Source organism: Lynx rufus, unplaced genomic scaffold, assembly GCF_022079265.1.
Source record: "Lynx rufus isolate CCGP_SWC_20201006 ecotype Redwood Valley unplaced genomic scaffold, mLynRuf1.p SCAF_7, whole genome shotgun sequence".
NCBI classification, from domain to species: Eukaryota; Metazoa; Chordata; class Mammalia; order Carnivora; family Felidae; genus Lynx; species Lynx rufus.
The window spans coordinates 24507800-24523482 of NW_025814889.1; the positions used below are offsets into that span (position 1 = coordinate 24507800).

Sequence of the window (15683 nt, forward strand, 5' to 3'; positions counted from 1 at the left end):
AGATGCATACAGAAATATTTGTAAATTAAATGAAACACAGTTGGGAACTTATTAAAAATACATGGGGATATAAAAATTATACCTCAATTAAAAGCAATAACTAGGAATGAAGGGAAATGTGTAGAGATGAAGACGAAATAACATTGATCAGGCATTGATGCCTAATTAAGAAGCTGGTTGGTGAATCAGATTCATTAAACTATTCTCTTTACTTTGGTTAATGTTTGAAAATTACCATCATATATGAAAAAGCTCTAGGAGAGCAGTTAAACTATGTTACTTATCTGATGTGCCCCACAATGCTGGGTACATAGTATGTTTTAGATGAATACTCATAAAATCATTAAAAGATTGTCATAAGATTTTTTAGTTATTGAGCATAACTCATATGGATTACTATATTTTATTATTCCATTACAGTTATTGATTAGAACAAAAATGATCACAAAGATGTTCCAAAGAATAGGTCCAGTTTATTTGGTAAAAAAAAAAAAAAAATTGCATACATAATCCTTTTTATGAAATGTGAGACTGTCATCAAAATGTAGATGGTCATTAAGAATTTATCAAATGGTGGGGCACCCAGGTGGCTCAGTCGGTTAAGCGTCCCACCTCAGCTCAGGTCATGATCTCACAGTTTGTGAGTTCGAGTCCCGCATCAGGCTGTGTGCTGAAAGCTTAGAGCCTGCTTCCAATTCTGTCTCCCTCCCTCTCTGCTCCTCCCCTGCTCATGCTCTCTCTCTCTCTCTCCTTCAAAAATAAATAAAAACGTTAAAAAAAATTTTTTTAAAGAATTTATCAAATGGATGATTCTATGTTGAGTTCAATGACAAAAGTATCCCTTCATTTCTTTAACCTAAATCAAGATGAGCAGCTAACTTTGAGGTCCTTGGCCCAAGAAGGAGTAGGTGAGGAGTAACCTGCTTTTTCAGCTACAGAATGCTTCTGGAAAGGATGCCGAAGAACACGCTGGAGAAGATGGACCTGGCAAACAATTGAAGCACATAGATGCACATTTTCTTCCTCAGGACCTATCAATTTTCTAAATTCCCAGAATGACAAGGTTAAATTGAAATTTCTTTAAAAATGTTTAAACACTGTATGTTGTATTAAAATTTCAACTATACTTGTTACTTAAAATTTCTGTCATTCCACAGAAAGTTCCTTTAAGTACTAGTTTTGTGTTAAAACAGGAGAACAAATATGTACCCTCTCAAAAAGACTATATATATATATATATATATATATATATATATATATCCACACACACATATACACATACATACATATATCCTGATAATTCAGCAATTCTTTCACAGAATTAAGAGAATTATAATTTTCTAAAATATTTACAAAAAGAAAATAATGTCAGTGGTTTGCAGTCTTTCCAAAGCAAGGGCATGGATTCCAACTCATGCCACTTCCTCATTTGCACTTTGACCCATGGTAATAAACTGAGGCATCAAAAAACACACCTCTTTCAACAATAATTCTAGGATTTAAATGTTTCTTCTCATCCAGTTATGAAATAAATAAGTCGTGGAGATGTAATGTATAGCATGGTGACTAAAGTTAACAATAATACAGTATAGCAGTTGCTAAGAGAGTAGACTGGAAAAGACTTCATCACAAGAAAAAAAATGTGTAACTATGTATGGTGATGGATGTTAGCTGGACTTACTGTGGTCATCATTTTACAGTATATACAAATATTGAATCATCATGTCGTACACCTGAAAGTAATATAATGTTATATGTCAACCATACTTCAGTTAAAATATATTATTGGTGCATTTCCTTTGGTATTTTTGGTGCATATCATTTCCTTGGGTGTTAATAAAGGAATGCTTAGATCTATTTATAGAAAAAGGTACATGATTGTCTATACTAAGAAAGTACCAAGAGATCGAATAGAGGGTATTACTGTATTACTAATATTTAATAGGAAGACAGAATCATCATCAATATGGTGCTTTTAGAGCCCCTCTCAGCTTCCCCCAGGGTTCTTTCTATACATACACTTTTACCAAAGTTAGTCTTATTTATGCCTATTCTACTCTCACTTGCTGGCTAAAAATCTCCCTGAATACATTTTTATACTTCTTCACCGCACCTTGCATAGAGTAGATTCTCAAGAAGTGTGTTTAATGCAAACAGGTAAACACAAGTTGTGTGTGTAAACGGTTACCCATATAAAGGTTTAACAAAATCTTTTTCCTTTCCTGCATGAGAATTTAACCCTGAATTAACTGTCTGGCTCTGTTCCCCTGGTAACTTGATGAGGTGGTATGACAACTATGTCACCATATAACATTGCTTATGACTGACAAGTAGCATCTGGATGGGAAAACTGTAAATACCTGAAGCGTGTTTTGGGTTTTCTCTAGTGTGGTGACTCGGTATCAGGCAGGCCGCTCATGGGGACACTGGAGACTATGCCTATGCAGTTGTTACAAGAGATACTGGTTTCTATGGAGCATGAAGCTTTTAAGCCAGGGCTATCCCTTCGTCTTCCCAGTGTGGACCTCGTCTGTGCACACCTGAGCTTCACTGCCGTGCCGGGCTACTGGCATGGACTGAACTCCTGCAAATGAGGAGCCGATGCTGCCCTGCTGGTAAGCCATTTCTGTCATCTTTTTATTTAGTTTTTTTTAGTTTTTTCTTTAATGTTTATTTATTTATATTGAGACAGGTAGAGAGAGAGTGTGCACATGAGTGGGGGAGGGGGAGAAAGAGAGGGAGAGAGAGAATCCCAAGCAGGCTCCATGCTGTCAACGCAGAGCCCCACATGGGGCTCCATCTCATGAATCGTGAGATCATAACCTGAGCTGAAATCAAGAGTTGGCCCCTCAACCAACTGAGCCACCCAGGCACCCCCTGTTGTCCATCTTTCTGAGCTGAGTGGGGCTCTGTGCGGATGGCTCAGAGCCTGGAGCCTGCTTCAGATTCTGCGTCTCCCTTTCTCTCTGCCCCTTCCCCGCTCGCGCTCTCTCTCTCTCAAAAACAAACATTGAAAAAAAGATATTTTAAAATATTTTCTAAAATGAAAACCTAGATTTGTCAAGCTAATTGAACTACTGAAATATAAAGTTAATGCAAGTTCCAAATTAGAAATAGCAAAAATAGTTTCTCAGGCCAGCCCTGATCAGTTGGTAGTGACCATGCACACTCTGTGGAGAGAATGATTCTAAGGGAAAGAAGGCAGGAGCATCCATAACACCTACTCCAGTGCAGCACAGAGTGACAGCATGAACACCAAGGCCATCCCCCCCTTTTTTTTAACTTTTTAAAATGTTTATTTTATTTTTTAGAGAGAGAGAGAGTGCAAGCAGGGGAGGGGTAGAGAGAGAAGGAGACATAGAATCCAAAGCAGGCTCCAGGCTCTGAGCTGTCAGCACAGAGCCCAATGCAGGGTTCGAACACATGAGCTGCAAGATCACAACCTGAGCTGAAGTCGGATGCTCAACTGACTGAACCACCCAGACGCCCCAAGGCTATTCCTCTTCTAAAAAAAAAAAATTATGTACATTGCGTTGTAAATAACTGATTGTGAAGTATTTGAAGCATACAAGAAAGTATGCAGAACAATACAATGAACACTTGTATATCCTCCACTCAGCTTTAGAAATCAAATACTTCCAATATGACTGGAGCCCAATAGGAGTCTCCTTCCCTAATGCAAATTTCTTCCTTGCCTCCAAGTAACCACAGTCCAAAAATGATATTTATCATCTTTATTCATTTTGTTACTTTTGTTATACACACATGCATCCCTAAGTGACATACAATTTTGCATGTTTTGCACTGTATTTAAGTGGTAATAAGCATGTGGTATATATTCCTTTGCCCCTTGCTTGTTTTGCTTAACATTACATGTGGGACTCATCCATGCAGATGCACATAGACCCAGTTCATTTATCTTCACTGTTGTCAGTATGAATTTAAGTGGACCCACATTGCTAGTGCGTTAGACACCCAGTAGAAGCAAAAGTAATTCCCTCTGGGGAGATGCACCCTTAAATCAGGCTTCACTGGATTCCACAGATTGAAATCCAAAACTCCAAAACATAAACAAGAAGCAGCAGCATCAAACCCTCAGAAGTTTAAGTAATATAGATTTATGATATAAATGAATCTTTAAAATTTTAAATCCATTAAAGAATGGATTTTTTTTAATTTAAATTTTTTTATTTTAAAAAATGAAACAATGATTTACTGATAAAGAGAGACCAGGCAACAAGAAGGAAAAGCTGGTACTGGAAGTGGTCTAGTTTCACGTGTCTGCAAACAAAGTAAGTGTGCTTAAAATATGATACACTTAAAATTAGTAAATATAAACCCAGGAGACTCACACACCATACCTCTGAAAAATCATTCCTTTCTGCTTTTCGCACTGCGGATTCTGCCATCCAGTTCCTCAGCACATACCTAGGATTAACAGCTTCAGAGGGAAAAGTGTGTTTTGGAACAATTACTAAGTCCGCAAAGGCAATATGAAATCTCCCCCAAAATTAGATAAGCTTTAAGAACTTTGCTGGAAGGCACAAATGAGAAGGAAAGATCAGCATCAGTCAATTCTGATTGTTTATAAACAATGTACAGTGTCTATTATCTTATGGTACAGAAAACACTTTTTTGAGCGCTATGAGCAGTACTGGGTTTGGTTTTTCTCTTCAGTGGTTCATCATTACTTTGAGATTTTTGCACCATATTCAGTTCACTGAGTATTTTTTTTTTAACGTTTATTTATTTTGAGAGCGAGCGGGGGAGGGACAGAGAGAGAGGGACAGAGAGAGAGCATCCCAATCAGGCTCTGTAGGATCAGGCTGCTTCCTACAACCCTGAGAACATGACCTGAGCCAAAACCAAGAGTCACACACTTAACCGATTTAGGCGCCCCTCACTAAGCATTTTCTAAGACTGGAGAAAGTAGTGAATGCATCTGCATTAGGCCCCACAGCCTGAGTGGAGGTGGGGGAGGAGAAGTTGCTACTTTTAACATCCTCAAGCTCAGAATTAAGGTCTGACTTAGTGGGACTGCTTAATGTTCATGCTGCCAAGAGCAAGGATGAAGGGTTACAGGAAGGCAAAATTCCTTATAAATTTACATTTTTGATAGTAACCACACATTTTTTCATATTAAAGGTAGTATAATGGCACATTTAAAAAATTCCAGAAACTATGTCTTTATTGGAGATGAGCTTTTTCCAAAACAATTTATCAACTGAGTGGAGAGGGAGGATGCTTATCCCCACTGGCACAACAGAAATTCCGAGCAGACTCCAGAAATTACAATTTTGTGATTCTCAACAGTTTTCCAAACTACTTGAATGGTGGAAACATACAAATTCCCTTTCAACTTGGTTTTAAAGATCTGCCATGATATGACGGATAATCTAATAATATAAGTGCCTTGTGACCCAGCAATTCTCTAGGAATGTAGTCTATGAAAACAAATTAGAACTTAAAAAGTATTATTTACATTAAAGAAAACCAGAAACAATTTAAATACTTAATATTAGGGGAATGGTTAAGTAAAACACTGTATACCCTTCCTAAGAAATATTATCCAGCCATTAAAAATGTTACATTATAAAGAATGAAGTAGTAAGGAAAAATGCCTTATTTATTCTTGGTAAAAAAAAAAAAAAAAAAAAAAAAAAAAAAAATATATATATATATATATATATATATATATATATATATATATATATAAAATTATACCATAGTATGATTACCATCACATATTTCTCCTAATCAATACACATGAAAAAGACTAGAAGTAAATACATCAAAAAGTAAATAGTAACTATGTTTACAAATACAGGGGATCTGTTTTTAGTCTTTCTGCATTTCTCAATTTTAATGTTTTATTTTTGCAAGCAACAGAGAGAGAGAGAGAGAGAGAGAGAGTGAGCAGGGGAGGGAAGGGCAGAGAGAGGGGGAGACACAGAATCTGAGACAGGCTCCAGGCTCTGAGCTGTCAGCACAGAGCCCAACGCAGGGCTCGGACTCCTGAACCATGAGATCATGACCTGAACCGATGTTGGCCACTTAACCAACTGAGCCACCCAGGTATTTTTCAGTTTTAAAGAATTCATACAGAACTCCTTTAAAATAAAAACGTGTAGGGGCGCCTGGGTGGCGCAGTCGGCTAAGCGTCCGACTTCAGCCAGGTCACGATCTCGCGGTCCGTGAGTTCGAGCCCCGCGTCAGGCTCTGGGCTGATGGCTCAGAGCCTGGAGCCTGTTTCCGATTCTGTGTCTCCCTCTCTCTCTGCCCCTCCCCCGTTATGCTCTGTCTCTCTCTGTCCCAAAAATAAATAAACGTTGAAAAAAAAAAATTTAAAAAAAAATAAAAATAAATAAAAATAAAATAAAAACGTGTACACAAAAATATGTACAGTCTTTAAACAAAAAGAAAACTAATGTGCAAGGGATGTTGTGGAAGTGCTTAGCTTAGGCAGAGGGAGAGAGGAAGCTTCCAATTAAAAGCTTGACAAATCTGGGGTGCGTGGGTGGCTCAGTCGGTTGAGCGTCCAACTTCAGCTCAGGTCATGATCTCACAGCTCGTGAGTTCAAGCCCCACATCAGGCTCTGTGCGACAGCTCAGACCCTGGAGCCTGCTTCGGATTCTGTGTCTCCCTCTCTCTCTGCCCCTAACCCACTCGCATTCTGTCTCTGTCTCTCAAAAATAAATAAACATTAAAAAAAATTTTAAGTTTGGCAAATTTGACACACATGTCATAGAAACCTGACAGTAAAATACTATTAAAACATACTGGGAATTTCAGCTACAAGCAGAAGTGCTTTGGACCAAGTTGCAAATATGTAAACTACTTGAAAATCAGATAATTATAGACGTTTATAAGATTATTTGAGGAGTTATCTAATTCTGTACATTTTTATCTAGTTGGGAACTTTCTGTTGGTAGGTTCTTTCTTTTGGCAATAAAATGTTAAGCAGTGGGTTAATGAGGATTATGTCCACACACAAGCCCAGCCAGAGTTACATATAATGTGATAATCCCTGATCCACTAGAGTGTTGACTACGTAAGGGCAGGACTCAAATTCATGTTTGAAGTCTCATCTTTAAACAATGAGATGGTGCAAAAAAAGGGAATATAAGAGGGACTTAGTATATCTTTCTGAAAAGGTAAATTTAGCTGTCAAGAGAGTTAAGGCTATGTTTTACTGAGTACATCATAATACAAAGAAAGCATGCCATTGCTACCCTCAATTGGAAAAGATCAGTATATCAGAAAGACTCAACGTCCATAAAACACTGAGCACTTCAAATTATTAAGCTCAACCAATCTCTAACAGGCTGGCAATGAAACGGGAAAATGGCAACTCTATCATTTATCTAGTTCAATAAAAATAAAAATAAATCTTATCCTCATAATTGTTAGTTATTAACATAAGTTAAAAGACAAATTATTTCAAATATAGCATCTTCCATTCTTTCTTTTTTTTGAGAGAGAGAGACAAAGTATGTGCATGCAGGGAAGAGGGGCAGAGAGAGAAAAACAGAGAGAGAGAATCTTAAGCGGGCTCCACACTCAGTGCAGAGCCTGACACAAGGCTCAGTCCCACAACCCCAGGATCATGACCTGAGCCAAAATCAAGAGTTGGATGCTCAACTGACTGAGCCACCCAGGCACCCCATCTCTGTTTTTTTTAATGTCCAGGAAGAAGAATGAAGAAGGAATTTTTTCTTTATCCTAGTATCTACAAAAGGTCAGGTCTAAAATATTTACTTGAGGCCACAATTTACATTTATACCTGTGGACTAGGCCTACAGTTATATTTTATAATGAGGCTCAAACCCAGGATTTCAACATAGTTGGCCTTGAGCTCTACAATAGCTGTGTTCTAAGGACAAATAAAGATTCTTCTGAGCCTGTGCCACAAATTCACTACTAGGCACAAAGAAAGCAGAATTACACTGATGCATTTTCAGAATTACAACCAAGTTAGTTTTATTTCAGAAACCCACTTATATAATGCTGGAGCTATAATGGCTTGCCTAGATGCATAGTAAGGACAGTCATCAAAAGCATTTATTAAAGTTTTAATATGAGCTGGGCTGTGTGGGCACAGTGTGACATAAAAGAGAAGAGATCAACGTCCTCTGGTGGCTTAGGATCATAGAGTTATTTGGAGGTTTAAAAATAATAAATCTTGCAGAATTAAAAAAAAAATTCTAAGACCTTTAAAACACTATTCTTTAGGGACACCTGGGTGGCTCAGTAGGTTAAGCGTCCGACTTCACCTCAGGTCATGATATCATGGTTCATGAGTTCAAGCCCTGCATCGGTCTCTATGCTGACAGCTCAGAGCCTGGAGCTTGCTTCGGATTCTGTGTCTCCCTTTCTCTCTGCCCCTCCCCTGCTCACTCGCGCTCTCTCTCTCTCTCTCTCTCCCAAAAATACACATTAAAATTTTTTTTAATTTTTTAAATAAATAAAACACTCATCTTTGATGTTCCCATTGCTTGCAATTTGGAGCATCTACAAAAAAATTTTAAAGCAAACCTTCCCCTAATCTACTATTAATTTTTTTAATGTTTTGAAACAATATATAACAGCAATATATTTTTAGTCTTTTGGTTTCTAGAAAACATTAAGTCATCCCAGTCTTCCCAACAACCCTGTGACGAAGATACTTAATGTACTCTATACTAGTATTATAGCTGATGCTTATCGAGTACTTATTATGTGCCAACTACTATCTCCCTGAATTTGTGCAACACCCTATGATGTAAATGCACTTTATAGGTGAGAAAACAAAAGAGGGGTCAACTAGATAGAAATGTTTTAAAACTGGATGGTCACGGTTGCACAATTTTTTTAATTAATAATTTATTTATTTTTTAACTTACATCCAAGTTAGTTAGCATATGGTGCAACAATGATTTCAGGAGTAGATTCCTTAATGCTCCTTACCCATTTAGCCCATCCCCCTTCCCACAACCCCTCCAGCAGCCCTCTGTTTGTTCTTTATATTTAAGAGTCTCTTATGTTTTGTCCCCCTGCCTGTTTTCTTTTTAATTTTTTTTTAATGTTGATTTTTGAGAGAGAGACATACAGAGTGTGAGAAGGGGAGGGGCAGAGAGAGGGAGACATTAGAATCCAAAGTAGGCTTCAGGCTCTGAGCTGTCAGCACAGAGCCTGACGTGGGGCTTGAACCCACAAACCGTGAGATCACGACCTGAGCTCAAGTCGGATGCTTAACTGATTCAACCACACAGGTGTCCCGTCCCCCTCCCTGTTTTTATATTATTTCTCCGTCCCTTCCCTTATGTTCATCTGTTTTGTATCTTAAAGTCCTCATATGAGTGAACTCATGATATTTGTCTTTCTCCAACTGACTAATTTCACTTAGCATAATACCCTCTAGTTCCATCCACATTGTTGCAAATGACAAGATTTCACTCTTTTTGATTGCCAAATAATACTCCATTGTACATATATATACCACATTTTCTTTATCCACTCATCTGTTGATGGACATTTGGGCTCTTTCCATACTTTGGCTATTGTTGATAGTGCTGCTATAAACATTGGGGTGCATGTGCCCCTTTGAAACAGCATACCTGAATCCCTTGGATAAATACCTGGTAGAGTTGCACAATTTTTTAAATTTAATCTAAAAAAATCACGGTACACTTAAAATGAGTGAATTTTATGTAAATGATACCTCAGTAAGGCCCCTAAGAAGTATATATACACACCAGAAAGAGAAAAGGAGGGATGAAGGAATCAAATGACTTGCTTAATAACATGTAGGAAATAAATGGCCAAACCAGAGCTCGGGCACAGCAGGCCCACCTCTGGAGCCCGTGCCATGCTATCTCTCTGAGGAAAATAAATTCAGGTCAAGACCATACGTAGGAATGAAGACTCCCTAAGGGAAATGAAGAATTGGACTTCACTACACAGGACACTCTTCTTAGATGTTTTATTTCTTCACACCTATACAATTCTTTAATTCCACATCCCTGATACACATTGTTGCATGAATTTGTGCAATCAATTTCTTATATATTTGCATTTTCATATCAGTTAAACATATAATAATAACATATGGAAGTGTGCCTTTAAAAACATAACTGAGCTATCATTATGAACTTTTATCATGCCTTTGCTCTTTGTGAAAATTTACCTTTTTCCCTTCCTTGAGAGCCCACTGTTCAGCACTTACTGTTTCTCTAACATAACTCAAAGCTGCAGCCTTGACTTCACTGAAATTTCTTTCATTTTATCATCTCATCCATCCTGTCATAACCAAACAAATCCAAATACTAAAGACTTCCACCACATGTTATTCTTTCAATTTCTTCTTTCTCTTGACTGCTGACTGTCCATATTCTGAGCTGGCTTATAAATTCTGTACAAATGCAGCAGTGGACAGAAGTGGAAACTAAATCCATGCTGGGCCTCAAATAGATCACTCACTTCTCTGTAAAAACTAAACTTGGTTTTATTTCTACAATAAGGTCTTGAGTTCAAGAAGCAATCTCATTCCCTAACCTCACATGGAATGTGAGCATCATCATTATTTCATTCACATGTATCGGCCACCCTGATGACACACACTAGCTCTCTATACAAGTCCTAAGTGAGGCAGGAGTGCTCAGGCACTCAGCTTAACTTCTTTGATCTTGTTAGACTCCATACCGCAAAAATAACTAACTTCCATTGTTTTCTTCACCAAACCAACCGTGAAGTCACATGGTAAACTGAAATCAGTATTAGAGATGATTTATTTTCAGAGCTATCATTTACTGGATGTGTATTATGGCCCCGGCACTGTGACTAGATACCTTACATATATTATTACGCTCCAATAGTACATCCCTGCAAAATATCCCCATTATACAACAACTAAGGACTTTTAAACTCAGAGAGTTAAGTATCTTCCAAATCATACAGCTAAAAAGTCACAAGAGGAGATTCATCTGCCAGATCCCCAAACTCACCTTCTTTCATCATAACCCAAACTACCTTGTCTCTCCCCATCTTTTAAGACTATATCTTATTGGGGCACCTAGATGGCTCAGTCACTTAAGCGTCCAACTTCAGCTCAGGTCATGATCTCTAGGTCTGTGAGTTCAAGCCTTGCTTTGGGCTCTGTGCTGACAGCTCAGAGCCTAGAACCTGCTTCAGATTCTGTGACTCCCTCTCTCTCTGCCCCTACCCTGCTCACACTCTGTCTCTCTCTCAAAAAAAAATAAATAAACATTTAAAAAAAAAAGACTATATTATTTTAGGAACGCTTGGGTGGCCCAGTCGGTTGAGCGTCCAACGCTTGATTTTGACTCAGGTCATGGTCTCATGGTCTTGGGATTGAGCTCTGCATTGGGCTCTGCACTGTGGGCATGGAGCCTGCTTGGGAATCTCTGTCTGTCTGTCTGTGTCTGTGTGTGTGTCTCTCTCTCCCTCTCTCTGCCCTTCCCATGCTAGCACATGCATGATATGCCTCTCTCAAATAAAATTTTAAAAAGGACTATATGATTTTAACATCTGTATGCAAACTTATTAAAAGCAGAACTATTATACTGTGTGAAATGTCATTAGGCAAGCTCATAGATGACACTTCAACTCAACTAAAATACACTCAAGTAAAATTATCCTAGTTAACAACAAGCCAAAAATACCAACACCAAAACCAAAAACAACCCCTCAGTTCCTCAAGTAATTACTTCCAGCTTTCAAAAGAATGTTGCTTTTATGTGATAATCCTTAAAATTGGAAAAATCAAAAGGCTTACTTACTTGTCATTCTTTTTCTTCTTTCAGAATCTGAATCGTTCATGTTACTAACAATGAATAAAACAAAGGACAAAATTAACCACTGTCTCCTTACATCATAGCTTTTTTTCAAAAGGGTGGGAATTATTTTACAAGACAAATATTGGGAAAAAAACATTTAAAAATCACATTGCATCAGTGTCTGAAAGGAAGATAGAAAATACTGAGTTTGATTAAATAATATACAAAATACTACCTTGTTTAATTATTTTAGGTAATTCCAAGTCTTTTATTTTTACCAATTAAAAAATAGTTTTGTCTAAAAATCTAAATTTTCTGATACTTTTCCTTATCTTAAACATGGTTTTCTGAAAATAATTTAGCTTTTTCTTGATTAATCATGGTTGTCTTTATAAACAGCCTTCAGGGACCATTAAACTGGGAAAAGCTATTTCTTCCTGTGGTTTTCCCGTCTCTCAGTTCAGAGGCCACTACCTACAATGTCTTTACTCCCAAGTAATTCACTGTGATTTATGAAACAAAGTAACTTGTCACAAGTGTAGAAGATGTGACAACTAACAGGCATGGATAGAAACCTGAGAAGCTCTTCTCCAGAGCTTCAGGGCATGGGCTCCCAAGGAACTTGGGGAACAGTGTTATCAGAGTTGGGGTGAGCAGACAGGTGCTCTCTGCATGGGTGAGGTGTTGCTGTGGACGCCTAGGCAGATGCAAAGTACTCAGCAGTAGAAGGAAATGTTGGAGAATTAAAGAAAGAGAGGCTTGATGGCTTGACTCTGGTAAAGTAATACAACATTGCATCCTTTTTTGGAAATGGTTAGATTGCCTTACCTCTTCAGTCTCAGCAGGTACTGGGATACCCAGGCTGGAAAGAGCTTGTGCTTGGAAATCATATTCAGTGCCCAGAATTGCTAAATGAAAATACAATAATAGGCTGCTTAGTATATTAATATTGGTTCAGTTTATTTTAACTTCATATTACTTCAAATTATATTCCTTAATAATAACTTACCCAGATTTTTTAAGACATGCTATTTCAAGTAGAAGTGGTACTATAAAAAGAATAATATTTTCTTTTTCTTGTTTTTTAATGTTTATTTATTTTTAGAGGAAAATACATGTGAGCAGGGGAGGGGCACAGAGAGAGGGAGAGAGAATCCCAAACAGGCTCCATGCTATCAGCACAGAACCTGACGTGGGGCTTGAACTCACAAACCGTGAGATGGTGACCTGAGTAGAAATCAAGAGTCAGACACTTAACCGACTGAGCCACCCAGGTGGCCCTTCCTTCTCTTTATATAACATTCAACTCTAAAGTCCTAATTCATGGAAAGCCATATAATGGCATGATTTAAGATACATAAAAAACAAAGTTCTTATAGAGATTACACATGAATACTGATATTACCAAAAGCTTTCCTTTAAATAATGTGTAATTTACTTTTAAAAACTTAATTTGCGGGGCAAATTGAGGAGGCCCAAAGAGGGGTTCCTCACTACTCCAAGCATTCTCTAACACGAAATTCTAGCCCTACAACTACGGGCTAAGAGCTCCATAGCATGAAGGGGCTTCATCTGGCATGGGTAAACACGAGAATCAGATCCTGATATTTACCTATCGACAGATAATAAACTGAAAGCTAACAATAATTTACTTTTATTACTATATTGAGCTACTTACTGTGAAGGGCTCATGGGAAAAAGATGCAGATAGTCCAGAGGTTAAGAACAAAGGCTCTGGAGAAAGCTGCCAGTGTTTGAACCCAGCCAGCCACTTACTAATTGTGTGAGCTGGCACTACATAGCCTCTCCATGCCTCAGTTTCTTTACCAGTAAAATAGAAATAACAGTGGTACCTGCCCATATGTCATGGCACAGATTATACATATAAAATGCTTAGAATAGTGCCTGAAACATAATAAGCACTCAATAAATGTTAGCTATTAGTGTTATTATTAATTTTTCATTACTTTGTAAAGCATTTACTATAATGTCTGTCCCAGAGTAAGTTCTTAATAATACTGGGTTCTCAATAAGTGCTTCTTGAATAAATAAATGCATTGTGAGGCTATAAAAAGATAACATTAACTAGGCACAGAATGTCATGTAATATAATGAAGAGATTGAAATTTCAAAAAATAAGGCTGAATTTTAATCTCAAAAACAATAATAAACAGTGACTACAATATAAAATACTTAAACCTGTTCAAAAAAGAAACAGGCCCAAAATGGAGTCACTTGTGCTAAGCCCACATCACCAAACCAAAACTTAATACCTAACCTAATTGCAGTTTCAACCTCCCCCAGGAAGGTAATCTTAACTGGTCAGCTGGAACTCCCGGGTCAGCAGCAGTGAGGTAATCCACCTGATAGACCCCTACCATCCTTCCCCCAAAAGATGACATAATCTGCTCTTTCCTTGTCGCTGTCCCCTTCTGCCTATAAAAGTCCCCCATTTTGTACAGCTCCTCAGAGCTCCTTTCTGTTTGCTAGGTGGGATGCTGCCCCATTCATGAATTGTTGGATAAAACCCATTGGATCTTCAAATTTATACAGCTGAATTTTGTTTTTTAATAGACCTTAGAAATAGATCTAGGTATCTAAAAATCTATAAGTAAGAATCTTCTGGTAGTACCCATAATATTTCATAAATGCAATGTGTTTGTGTTGAAATAAAAAGGCAACACATATTTTTAAAACTAAGTTAAGCCCCTGCCACTTTAGAGACCGTTTGACAGTTTCTTAAGGAATCAAACATATGTTTTACTAAACAATCCAGCAATTCCACTCCTAGTATCTATCCAAGAGAAATGAAAACATATGCTCACACCAAAACTTGTACATGAATGTTCAGATCAGTATTTACTCACAGTAACCAAAAAGTGGAAATAACCCAAATGTCCATCAACTGGTAAATGCATCAGCCAAGGTGGTGTATCCATACAGCAGAGCACCGCTCAGCAACAAGGAGGAAAGAATTACCGATACAGATAACACCATGGCTGAACCTCAGAACTAGGCTAATGGAGAAGCAAAAGACTACACACTGTATGAGTCCACCTATAGGAAATGTCTAGAAAATGAAAACCGTGAGACACAAAATTAATTAGTAGGTGGTTGGGGGCTAGGAGTGGAAACACGGATTAACTGCAAATGGGCAGGAAGGATCTCTTTTAGGGTGATGGAATTGTTCTAGAATTGTGATAACTGCATAGATCTATAAATTTTTTAAAAATCATTGAATTATATGCTTCAGGCCAGTGGAATTTCATGGTATATAAATTATACCTCAATAAATCTGTTAAAGAATACTGAATTAATAGAAAAACAAATGTCGCAAATTACTACCTGGGGAATGTTGAGCTCCTGTAACTGGCTTTGAGTTATCTCGCTGAGCTGCCGAAATGTCATTGTAAAATCAGCTGCTGTCTTTTCCATGAGCTAATGAAAATGATTATATTTATCAATCTCAATTCTTCAAGAATAGTAATTCAAATACAAGGAAAAAAAGATATGAAATGACAAACTCACATGTAAGAGAAATGCAATTAAATCATCATCACCCTTTGTTTCCCCAAGTAATCCCAATTTGGCTTTGAACAATTCTCTAAATCTGAAAGAGAAATGTTATTTCAATTCAACTCACTATTTTAAGAATTGTCCCCAAACCAACCAGGATGCTTTAGTATCTGTATTCAAAAGGACAAACCTTGTATAATAAAGAACTGGATACCCCTCAAGAATCTGAGCAGCTCTACAGGAAGAAAAAAGGAAGGACAATGAAATCTTTATTTAAAATTAACATTCTTAAATTATCAGAACAAAGTGAACCTTTTCATATATTAAATATAATTATTATATTTACCAATCTCAATTCCCATATTTCATAAAAATATAAAGATTAAAGCATT

General features: G+C 37.4%; 1 protein-coding gene across 1 annotated transcript in view; it reads right to left on the reverse strand.

The window, feature by feature from the left end:
* Window positions 1–727: 727 nt before the first annotated feature.
* LOC124502453 (protein adenylyltransferase SelO-like) overlaps window positions 728–15683 on the reverse strand; it is a 34241-nt gene continuing 19285 nt past the window's right edge. The window contains exons 13-19 of the mRNA XM_047067117.1: window positions 15482–15526; window positions 15304–15385; window positions 15121–15213; window positions 12604–12683; window positions 11779–11822; window positions 4362–4441; window positions 728–984 (exon numbers count right to left, since the gene is read on the reverse strand). Coding sequence (XP_046923073.1) covers window positions 862–984; window positions 4362–4441; window positions 11779–11822; window positions 12604–12683; window positions 15121–15213; window positions 15304–15385; window positions 15482–15526 — 547 coding nt within the window. The 3' untranslated portion in view covers window positions 728–861. The remainder of the gene's footprint in view (window positions 985–4361; window positions 4442–11778; window positions 11823–12603; window positions 12684–15120; window positions 15214–15303; window positions 15386–15481; window positions 15527–15683) is intronic.